Source organism: Anthonomus grandis, chromosome 2, assembly GCF_022605725.1.
Source record: "Anthonomus grandis grandis chromosome 2, icAntGran1.3, whole genome shotgun sequence".
Taxonomy (NCBI): Eukaryota; Metazoa; Arthropoda; class Insecta; order Coleoptera; family Curculionidae; genus Anthonomus; species Anthonomus grandis.
This window is the reverse complement of record NC_065547.1, coordinates 22,154,033-22,166,712: the sequence shown is the minus strand read 5'-3', so window position 1 is coordinate 22,166,712 and position 12,680 is coordinate 22,154,033. Positions and strand designations below refer to the sequence as shown.

Sequence of the window (12,680 nt, the reverse complement as noted above, 5' to 3'; positions counted from 1 at the left end):
AAAGCAATAACGTCAAAATTGCATGTTAAAAGAGAATTGTAAAGTACTTTTGTTTTCGAGCGAAGTCCTCTAACGTTTTGATAACTGATGCGAAGGTCATTGCAACGATCATGCTGCCGAGACTCGACTGAATGCGAGCCGCAGGAACCACGAGAGAGAGGGCAGGCGGTTTTACCTTGCAGGTTGGGGGAAACCAATAAAGTTGGTTGCTACAGAGTGGACCCAAAAATATCGGACTTGAATTTGTTATTAGATTGTTTGTATGCATAGCAAGCAGAATGGTCCCAAGTAGCGTGATTGATTTCAATATTCAATTTATATTTATTTTTTAGAGACTCGCAATTAGCACACTTATAATTTTTTTTATCTGCTGCTTTTAATGTGCACATTCTAACTTCATGTGCGCCTGCGCAAAGAGGACAAACGACGTTACCTTGGCAAAACTTCACTGAATGACCAAGAACATTGCATCTAAAACAGCGTGTTATTGACGTGGAGTCATAAATATTGCAATTGTCAAGACCTACAACAATTCTTTTTTGATCAATTAGCTTTTTAAAAGTAAAAGTATCTAAACGTAAAGTAGCCTGAAATATAGTTTCATTTTTTTTTGTAGGCCAGACCTTAAGTACACTCATCCTAGATGCACCACTAAACAACAATTTATTTTGAGACCGCAAATGAAATTCTAGTGCTTCGTTAGAGTAATCTTCTGATAAACCAACTATTCGGATCAACGGCATTGTCGACTGAAGTTCTCGAATCTCGTAGTCTTCCCTAAGTTTCTCATTGGCCAGATCCTTCATTTTTCCTGCGCTATTAGGTTCAACTGTGACAAGAACACCGCCATTTGCAATGTGTTTAACATGGTTGAAGGATATGCTTTCATCCGCTGGCTTGATACGGTTTAAGATGTCAGCCTTAGTGTGACTGTTATCTTGTGCCGTATTCTTCGGTTTTATAATAAGCCTTGTTTTTTGACCGCTCAACGCATCTGCATAACTAACTCTAGGTTGCTGGATCTCAGTAGGTTGTAGAACAGAGAGTTTCTCATCTATGGTCTGCAATATTGATTCTTTGACAGAAGAAATGTCGTTCTGCAAAGATTCCCGAATGGTACTTTTAATTTCATCCAAAGGTAGATTACGACAGGAAAGACAACGCCAAATCAGTTCAGGAATCGTTGTAATAATATTTACTGCATCACTGGGTATACGCATGCATTCAGCATGGAATCGTTTCTTACAAGATCCTGCGCAGGTGAGATGCGGCTTGCTGCGAGAGGATCCTGCCGACGTGTTGTAAAGCCCACACAAGGACATTTTTTATCTCTACAGACTGATAAGAGATTTCATGCGGTGTGGATCAAACTGACTTTATTGATGGTTATTCAATGGGTTAAGTGAAATTAAATCACTTACCCATCTGTAGTGGTCACCAGAGAAGCTTCTGTGAAAATTTCAGAATTTTCGAACCATAAATTCAGCCAAACCTTAACACTTTACTGGTCAGCGCAAAAACACACGTCCGCTCAGGTCAACGCCTAAACGAAGTATTATAGACATGAACAAGAGTACCTTTTTTTAGCCTAGGGTTTAAGGTATCCAAATTTATTTTTTTTAGACTTTAACATACAGGGTTTTAAAAATATACGCATTAAAGTGTACAACCTAGTCCGCCCCTGGTAAAGTAAACAAGGTAAATGTATTTTAAGGATGTCATTTTAAGAGGTCCCTAGGCGAATCCTCTCTTTTAAGTTGTCTAGATTATTTAGTGTATTAACAAATACCTTCGACTTGAGGTATCCCCACAAAAAAAGTTCATTGGTGTTAGGTCATGCGACCTAGCAGGTCATTCGATGGGTCGTGTCATTCCTATCCACCGATTAAAGGTTGCATCCAAAAATGTACGGTAATAGTGCGGAGCAGCATCCTCTTGCTGAAAAATTAGTTCTTCGTCAGGATAGTCTGAGTCCAATGGATTTGAAAATAAAGCTAGTAATACCGGAACTAATTCAAATTAGAGAAAATCGAAATACCCTTGTTCCGTTAAATTCTGTTCAAAGAACTATTACTCTTCCGCGCAGTCTTCCACATGACATATGACGTTTTTAAGGGGTGTTCATCTCCATCATCCAATGCGGATTTTCTGTTGCCCAATACATATCTACAATTTTTCTGTTCACAGAACCATTCAAACAGAACGTGGCTTTATGGAAAAGAATAATATGTGCCACTAAATTATTATTTAAATTGCACATGTTTTGCAAGCGTTGACAAAACTTATTTCGCCTATTAAAATCGTCATCAAATACCTATATGGGTATACGAAAAGTTAAAAAGATAGCCAGTTTCAGTTTTTTTATCATAAATGTAATCTACTTTTCGTCTCTGCTATCAAAATTATACCATGTCATTTAAATTTTTGTGCAAAATTAAAATAACAGTTTTTAATTTAAATGTCGCCTCCTACCAATTTTACTTCATTTAAACTTTCATACTACTAGGTTCAATATTTAAAAGTACTTACATTTCTCCTTAAAACAAACCCAAATTGAAAAAAAATCGGATAAGTCTTTTTAAAGTTATTGTCATTAAACAATTACACTTTCAACAGATTACCTACTTTATGAAGGTTAGTACGCGAACAGGTCTTTGACCAAAATGATGGGAAATATTCCAAGGTTTTTAATTATGCAAAAACAATATATAAAAATGTACCTTCAGCTGACATTTTTCGGAGAAAATTAGAATTGAATTATTGACCTTTTAATTACACCCGCTAGTGGCCAAATTTTGAACTTAAAAATAATTTTCAGCATTTTCTCTTGGCCAATTTTATATTGTCAAAAAAAAATTCCAATGATGTCAGATTTACCGAGATTTATCCGCCCACGCCTAATGTAACACTCGTATAATTAAAAGCATATAGCAAAATTTAAATAAAATTCAGAAGACTCTCTATAATATTTGACTAAATTTGTGTATAATTTTATTTAGGATTTAATGGAGAAAACGACCAAAAACTCATTTGAACAAAACCAATCCAAAGAACTCGATGCCGATCATGATGATGAAAATAACGTTCCGTTAACAAATCACTCTTCGCAGAAAATAGAAGAATTTAAATGTCCTCACTGCTCTAAAGGCTTCCATAATAAATTGGCAATGGTAAAACACGAGACAACATGCGAGTGAGTAACAATTATTAGAAGTTTTTCACGGTTTAGCTGACATCAGCTATTAGAAAAATATATATTTGCCATTAGTCAGCCTTCGTAAATAATAACTTTTCCTGTGGTAATGCGTCATTTTCCATTTTCAGACTTCAGGGAATAGCAGAAATCAGATATATAAAAAAATCCTTAAAAAAAAACAAATTCACAAATAATAACACCTACTTTAGATTTAAGTAGGAGTTTTTAGTAGTAGTAGTTTTCAGTAGATGCATGTCTATTAGTCAAAAAAAATTACAGGTTGTTTTAGGACCATACTTCCAAATATCTTTAAATAAAAATTATTGTGTAATTGTTGAGATAAACCAAAAAAAGTATTTACACTTTACTCAAGTAAATACTGAACAGAAGCATGGAAAAAATCACAAAAACTGCACAAATTGTCCCTCATTTTGCTCTATATTTTAGCTCTCACAACAAGTTTGTTATCGATTTTTGAAAAACCTCCTAAGGGTCATTAATTCTCTTTTTGTGAGGCTCTTGAGTTTTTGGGTGCCTATGTCAAATGGCCCACCTAATACACTAAAATAGAATAAAATAGTTCAAAAATTAAATTTTCGAACTTTCGAATTTTTCTAAGCTTTGAACTTTTTGGATATTATAAGGATGATAAGGTAATAAAAAGAAAGTCTCTGTTTTTGTATATATTGCCATATGTGAACTGCTGTTATACAAATACATGATATTTTCTTTAAAATCTAAATGACATCTTTCTTGTTGTTCATTCAATTTGATGTATTCTTTAAGGTATCCAAACGCTCTTGAAAAGGTTTTGATTTGAAAGGTTGGTGATCCCTTCTATTAGATTCCAGTTTTCCAGCAGGAAAAAAACATTATGTCGGTATAATTCTGATTTGAATAATGCGCTGGCATTTTTTACTTATGCTAAAATTTAAAATAATTGAACGTTGTGAAAAATTATAAAAGTTTAATGTATAAAGTTTAACTTAATAAATAATGTCAAAGAATAAAATTGAGTTGTGCAAATTGAATAAAAAAAAGACATTTACTACTTTAATTATTAGAAAGCCTACTTTTTAAACAAAACTAGAAATGAGATGTCTTTCAGTAATTTTGTATTAAACGAGGAATGTGGTTAATGATTGTTCTGTAACAAATTTAAAGGATTGTTTTTGTATTATCTTTAATATCAAAACTTCAAAAATGTACTTTTTTTAAAGCTGAAATAGCAAGCAGTGATATCGAGTGGAAATGTTGCATCAGTGGCGTCGTATGTCTTAGTCTCTGAGAATGATAATAAAGTGCTGGTGGTAACACAATAATAGTACGCAACTAAAGTCATAAGTTTTCTATGGCGTTTTATCCACTTATGGAATATTTATTGAAATCGTAAAATTGAATATTGGATGAATTTGTAGTTGGGTTTTCAGTGAGTATGGTATAAGATGTTACATATGTTGTGTAATTTGGTTTCTGAATGAAAAGATAACAAAATTTGTACTAAATTTAGAGGTAATCACTACATTTAGTACAATATTTAAAATATAAAATATTTAAAATAGCAATTAGTTTTAAATATTGTTTGCCTCTTATTATTTGCCTTAAGTATTGTTTATTTTAATTGTCGGGACATCTAAATAATTAGAATGCGATTATTTTATTAATTAATGATTGGAAGCCTAAAATCATATTTTTGAGCGAGACTCATGTTTTATCGGAAATAGTTCCACGTGAATTAAATATAGATGGATACAAGTTAAAAAAAAGTCACTACCAACAACAACAAAACAGAGTGAGTTTTAGCTTTGATAAGGTTTCATTTAAGATATAACATTAAAACAGTTTAATTCATTCAAAATTATGTGTGGTTATTGTCTCTAGAATTCTCTGTGCCTTCTGTTAAATATCATCACGAAATAATGATTCCAAAGTCACGGATTTAATTTTGATTGAACAAGAATTTAATTTTGATTTTCTTAGAAACACCTTTTATGGTAATAAAATAATGATATATTTATACATATGGATCTACATAAATAGTTAAAACACCAACCAGGATAACATCTAGAAGTCAAGCATTGATAGATTATATAGTAGCAAATGATACAAATACAAATTCTTCATTTCCTTTATACAGCCAATTTTTACATTGTAAGGTTCGTCAATAAGAAAAGAAAAAGTGCGGAAAATGTTAGATATCACTTTTAAAACGTTTTGCGGTTAATTTTTTATAAATTTCTTTTAACATAATAATATAAAGAATCAGATTCAGAAATAGTAGAGATTTTTTTGTAAAATTCGTATTTGGGTTTAGGTAAATAAAAATGTTGGCCTATATTTTTTCTAGTTGGATACGTATATAGATATAAATTTAATACTGAATAAGCAGTTGCGTAATAAACACCCATTAGTCCTTTATCATTAAGAAAATTAAATAACTATAAAACATTGTTTTCTCCAAACCGATCAGTAGTACAGCACCAATTAATTTTGTTCTGGTCGCGGTTTGTAAAGTCAGATGTAAATATTGTAGCTAACTAGTTCGTTTAAGGTGATAGCATTTTTAGAACGACCTAGTTTAGTATTGACAAAATTCCATAACGTTTTTTGTTTATTGTATGCGTATTCCGAATCTTTATCTAAATTTATAAATATTTGCTTAAAGTAATTTTGCTTATCTTTCCTTTTTTATTTCATCATTTGTTTGTTTTTTAGCTCTTTACATTAAATGTTAATATTTTCATCGTTTATTTATTTTTTATTCCAGTTTAAGTTTTTAAAATCTCTTCTCATTTGCCGGGTATTCTCCGAAAATCCGATTTTAATATTATTTTGGTTTTTTGATAAACATATTTGTCATTAAATACCACTCGATCCTTTCAATTCCACTTACCCAGCCGAGTGCAGAAAACACTAATATTATAAGTTTCTAAAGATGATAAGTTAAAATGTGAGGACTTGAAATGAATACAAGGCTAAAAGAAATATAATTGTTAAGAAAATAAGAACAGAAAAACAACAATTTTACACGTAAAAATTCAAAGGAGCTGTTCGGTATCTAAAAAAAAACTTATTCCATGAAACAAACAAACCATATCTGATGAATTAATATTTGAAAATTAAGTTGGTATCAATGAGGCAGACATAAATAAATAAATAAATAATATCTTTATTTAGCAAGAAGCTACATTCAATAAAAACATAGGTGAAAAATAAACTAAAAGTGTTGGAATAAAAAAAAAAACATTGCTGAGAGATTCAGTAAACACTTTGTAAGTAGCATTTAAAATATTATTGGTAATATGGCTCAAACAGCAAATTTGACACCAGATTTTTTTATGACGGAAACTATTGAAATTGAAATTGTCAACAGTAGGCTTCCAAAGGCAGTTGTGCAAAAAGGTCTGATGTTTCTGTCATGCACCACCGGGGGTTACCAGAAGCCAATGGCCTTAGAAAAACCGATAAGGCTCTCTGGTCTGAAGGACTTTTGAATCGACCGAATTTCGCGTCTTTTTAGGCGTAATAGATTTTTGGTGAGACAGGCAGAGGGCCCACTTATGTGCGCTTTGGCCTGTCTCATACCAGGGGACTCAGTCCATCTTCGGTAGGTCCACTTGTCCAGCAGACTCTTTATTGACGCGACCGCGATATATTTGGCGATACCAATTATGGGTTCCGGCCCCATTGGCACATTCGCAGATCCCAGTCTGGCAAGAGAGTCCGCTTCCTCGTTACCTGCATGGCCTGCGTGGCCAGGTACCCAGACGAGCTGGACCCTGCAGCCAACCTACACCAGTTTTTTTAGGACTTTTATGCACTCTAGTACAAGCAGCTTGGAGCTTACCTTTACGGCCGTGATAGCCTTAATGGCAGCTCAGCTGTCCGAGCACATTGATACGACTGTATTGCGGTGTCCGCAGCTTAGGATTTTCTGTCCGCATTTTAATACATCGAATACTTCGATCTGGAAGACAGTGGCGTGCTTCCCCAGCGACTATGCCCTACTGGTATTTAGGATCCCACTACAAAGCCCTGATCCAGCTGACGGAAACTATAATATCGTGTTTTCCGATATAAAAAAATATCAATTGCAAAATTGAAGAAAATATTAAAAGGTCGGAAAAATCTAGGAGGTGAAAGTGGAGTAATGTAGCAAGTACCTTGCGATACTTCATATGCAGTCGGTGATCGTTTTTTTGATATTAAAAACACCTCTCTTAAAAATGGTGTTTTTCCAGAATTGTGGAAATAATCAACGATTGTTCCTGTTCCTAAAATTCCAAGCGCTAAGTTCTACAACGAGTTTTAAGCAATTAATACATTTCCTATATATAAAAAATTACTGGAAACATGTGTTAAAGAGTAATTGCATGTTTTGTCCAAAAAATAATATATTAGGTACACAATCTGGGTTTTAAAAGAATGATTCATGTGACTCGGTTGTTGTTGGTATTTATGATGATTTCCTCGAAGCAATTGATTATAATAAACTGGTGTTAGCGATGTTTTTTGATTTTAAGGAAGCTTTTAAGACTGTAGTTATAAATATATTATTAAAAAAAATAGGATTTATACAAAACCTATAACGTAGTTTAAGTCTTATTTGTGCAATCGAGCGAAACTTAAAGCGTATAAAAGTTGTGTGACTTAATCTATAAGCGTTCAATTTTAAATTAATTCTTATTTTAAATGGGACACTTGATATATTATTACTATTATTATTATATTTCGATAGAAAATAATATTCTGGAAACAATGATACTCTATTTGCTTCTTTTAATTTTATACTCATGGTAAAAATAATGTTTTTTTAATTTTAAAATAGGGTACCATGAATGCGTTGAAAGTTTTAATTTTTTCATCAAGTAATCACGGAAAAATAGTTTTCATTTCATTTTATGACTTAAATCTTTTACACGCCTATTTAAAATGTCCAAACCATTAATTTTGGTTTGTTAAAAATTAAAACTTTCAACGCATTCATGGCACCCTATTTTAAAATTAAATAAAATTACTTTTTTTATGATTAGAAAATACAGTATAATTGTTTTCAGAACATTATTTTTTATCGAAATACGTAATAATATACCAAGTGTCCTATTTAAAATAAGAAAGTTAGTGTCATTTCCTGTCAAACCGGAAGTGATGGAAAACAATAGAATATGCTAAAAGATGCTCTTATAACTATTCTATCGATGTACCAAATATCATTTGTTTATTTTGAAAAGAAAAAAAAGTTATTAAGTGTTCCCTTTTTTCTGTGTCACCCAGTATAATGAAATTGCTCTACCTAATTTATAGTTCTGTTCGACTTTATTGTTCTCTCTACCCAAGTATAAACTAATGAATTTCAAAAGATCTAAAATAGAGCTTTGAGAGTTATTCTAAAATGGATTCGTTATACATCAATTAAGACACGTCTCTGAATTTTATCGCAATATAAGAAACACAATGTATATTCAGAGAAATAGTTAAAATATTAAACAAAATAATGTTTTTTATACTATGGATTACAGTTATCCTAAAATCGAGATATTGGAATTGACGCATTTCCGCAAGAAAATGGGTATGTTTCCTTGACGATGAGGCTTCATTAAAGCAACTATAATAACATTTCTCATATAGTTCAATTCAGCTAACCTAAACGAGCTGTTTTTTATTTTACCTAATCATAATTGTTATACTAGGTTGAGGAATCAAAAAGCTCCGACGTGCAATATTTGTTCGAAGATTTTTAAAAATAAAGATACCCTTTTGAAGCATCATACCAGATGCCATTCAGAGTATGAATGCGAGATCTGTAATAAAAAGATTACTGGTAAATGTGAAATTATTAGACATATAAGGTAAGTTTCATTTATAATATTATTTTTATTATTTCTTCAATAAATTCCTTAAGTGTTTTTGTTTTCAAACTGTGAAAAATCATTAAAAACATTAATATAATTAATTAATTATAATAATTTTTTCTTTGAAAAAATTTCTTGAGTTATAATGTGTGATATAAATCAAGAGGTTTGTACGAAAGTAAACTTTGTGCAGTGGTGTCTGTAGTTCAAACCTCAAAATATGAAAGTAAAAAGGTATTTTATAGATATAAATAATTTCCAGGCAGGACCGTGTAAAGAAAGAAAATATTAGGACCACGGGGAAAATCTTGGATGCTCCCTTTTTTTTCCTTCATAAAGATACATATAATTGTTAAAAAGTGTGAAATCACCATGAAAAAGAGTTTCTAAAGGGTTTCTGATAGAATTTACGATTTGATAATAATGAATTTTAGAAAATTTCAATGCAAGTCAAAGAAATTTAATTTTTATATTCACTTAGTTAGCCTTACAGATGTCCAAATTAAATAATCGTATCAATAGAACTTAGAATTTCGTGTTCCATGCTTTGGCTGATAAAGCAAAAGTATTTATAGTATCATTAAAATCGAGTTCTCTTGCTAAAACGCTGAACGATCTTTCGGCGCTGGCCACTGGTAGTGCCAAGGTGCAGAATATTCGTAAAGCAATGCAAATGTTTGGAAACAGACTGCTCAGTTTTTGCTCTGATGGCATTTCATAAGCCAATTGCAGTAAAATTTACCATGTACAGACTTTTCAAGTCACATATTTCAAATGAAATTTCGTACGACACATCTGCGGGGTATTTTTTAGCAAAATCAAACGCTGCAGTCGATTTATTTTAGGGATTAACCACAGAAAAGAAAAATGTTTTTTTCTGTTTTTAATGGTAATAATTGATTTTCTATTCTCGAGATAATTGAGTCTATGATCACAAGATTTGTGTTTCTTTTGAAATCAATTTCTTTGGCGGTCATATTTTCCGTCAAAGTCTCAGGTTCTCCATTATTACGTTTTTTCTTCCGACTTACTAGTAATGTTGACGAAGTATCTGGCAAACCTTCTCTCTGCAGCAATTCGATATTCTTCGGCTACATAGAAAGAAAGAAAGAAAGAAAGAAAATGTGCTATATTACGTAAGAATAATCTTGTGTACAAGCATCCTACAAGCTAAAAAAACAAAACACAAATACAATTTCAAAAATTGACAAAACAATGAACAAAATTAAACACAAGGAGACAAAACTTTTTGAACATACTTAAATTAAGATAACTAAATAAAACAATCAATTACTAAATAAAGGTAAACTTGTTGACAAAACTAGAGAAGAAAAAAGGAAAAAAAAGAAAACTTTCCAACATGTCCAAGGTTAAAACCTATCATTAAAAAAGTCATCCAGGTTATAATATGCCTTAGCCAATAAAAGCGACTTTAATTCTCTTTTAAATCTTTTAACATCCGATATATGTCTAACACACAGAGGAACATGATTGTAAATTTTTTTACTTATGTAAATTAATGAGTTTTTGGTAAGGGAAGACGTAGGAATAGGTAGGGGAACATCATTTACACGACGAGTTAAATGGCCAGTGTCAGAGGGTAGTTTGGGAATTTTGTGAATAAGAGCAGCTGTTTCTAAGATAAAGAGTGAAAAAAGAGTTAGGATTTTTTCAGAAATGAAGAGGGGTTTGCAAGAATCTCTTAACTTAGCAGAACACAGGTATCTAACTGCTTTTTTTTGAATAACAAAGATAATGTTAAGTAGCCCCTTATTGGTTAAACCCCAAAAAGGCAAGCCATACCGAATATGAGATTCAATAAGTGAAAAGTACACTGAACGTGCAACCACCCCTCCCAGCTCTTGTTTTGCCATTCTTACTGCGAAACATCCAGAAGATAATTTCCCAGCTAAATGTAAAATATGATCTTCAAACCGAAGGCGACCATCTATGGTAATTCCTAGGAACTTGCAGCACTCTTTATTCTGCAAGAGGGAATTTTCGTCAAACATCAGACCCTGAACATCGCACTTAAACCCCATAATAGACGTCTTTCTTACATTAAACACGAGCCTGTTGGAAGCACACCACCCTGATAAAATCTGAAGGTCTTCAAGGATACAAGTCTTAATATAGTCAGAATTTTTATGGCTCCATAGTATGGTGGTATCATCAGCAAACTAAACCACCTTGCCCTGCAGTTTCAATGAACTCAAGTCATCCACATACAGTAAAAATAACAGTGGTCTCAACACTGAACCCTGGGGAACGCCGCATTTTAGGGATCTAGAAGCAGACAAACGCCCAGACACTGAAACCTTCTGAGTACGATTTGATAGATAGGACTCAAGCCATCGCAACGCTACGCCTCTAAAACCATATTTATCGAGCTTAGATAACAGTATTCCATGATCCACACATTCATAAAGATTGTAGATCGGCTATGATGCTTTCAAGATTTGTCACCCCAACATCAATCGTTGCTTCTTTTCTTTGTAAAATTAAACTAACATAGTGGATTGAAGACATCAAGACATATTCAAATTTATTTATATATTTGATAATGTTATCGATATTGCACGTAGTTTCTACGACACGGTTGGGATCTGTCATTTTTGAAAGAGATTTTCTCAGTCCCAGTAGATTTTTAGCAAATGATTGAACAGCATCAATCCGAGCAACCTAGATTGTATCCGATAAGCAGCGGAGAAAATGTGCTAGACATTCTTTCAAAATTTCCCAAATTATCGTACTACTGTTAAATATGTTAAAATATTTTTGAATTCCTCGAAAAAAAAAGTTATTGCATTGGGACAGCATTCAGCGTTACCGACTCCTGCTAAATTGATAGTGTGAGCTCCTCAGGGTGCGTAAAGTACATATGGATTTTCTTGGATGTTCAGAATGTCAGAATTGTCATAACCTTTTCCACGGAATTCATCCCGTGAAATGCCATACTTTTGCAAAGTTTTACAAATCAAAGTAGCAATAACTTCAACTTTACTTCAGTTTTACCGTGATAATCACTAAAAGCCAAAAAATGTTCTTCAATTCGATAACTTTTTCCATCATGTTGCAGTCGCATGTATCGATAAATGAAGTTGTTTGCTCCACGTGCCTGAAATCAGATGTTGCAGCAATCAAAATAGTATGATACTTAGCCTCTCATATTTCAAATCTGGCTTCATCACTCCAAATAATGGAGTTCCACTGGTTCGAAGACTGAATTTTTGTCAGTAAGGGTTTCTCTTTTGCGTAAAAATACTGAATTAAAAACGAATAATAAAAATAATTTAGGTCTACCTTGTAAGTTTTAAACTTCAGTTTTTGGGCAGCTCTATGGCAAGTAGCTCTTCAAAACTCTTTTGTCGGTGCCTGATTCCACAATATTGTCAATTCATTATAATTAGCAGGCCGATTTCCCTTGATAATCCGTTTTAAGGCTCTTAAGTTGGTGTTGGAATAACGCGGTCCGCTTCCAATTGAGTTTTTGAGCAGTAGATCTCATGGTTTTGTACAATTTAATAATATTTCGAACTATATACCTTTTTTTTATAAAAAATAACCGATTTTTTAATACTGTCATGATTTTAACCTTTTAAATGCAAGTGAATGATCACTTGTCTTATTTC

General features: G+C 32.4%; 1 protein-coding gene across 4 annotated transcripts in view; it reads left to right on the top strand.

Moving 5' to 3' along the window:
- LOC126748526 (zinc finger protein 26-like) overlaps positions 1-12,680 on the top strand; it is a 111,685-nt gene that overhangs the window by 40,775 nt on the left and 58,230 nt on the right. For all 4 annotated transcript variants that reach the window (XR_007664756.1, XR_007664755.1, XM_050457822.1 and 1 more), the window contains 2 exons: positions 3,000-3,193; positions 8,887-9,045. Coding sequence is in view for 2 of the 4 variants with exons in the window: in XM_050457822.1 (XP_050313779.1) it covers positions 3,000-3,193; positions 8,887-9,045 (353 nt within the window). In the remaining 2 variants the exon portion in view is untranslated. The remainder of the gene's footprint in view (positions 1-2,999; positions 3,194-8,886; positions 9,046-12,680) is intronic.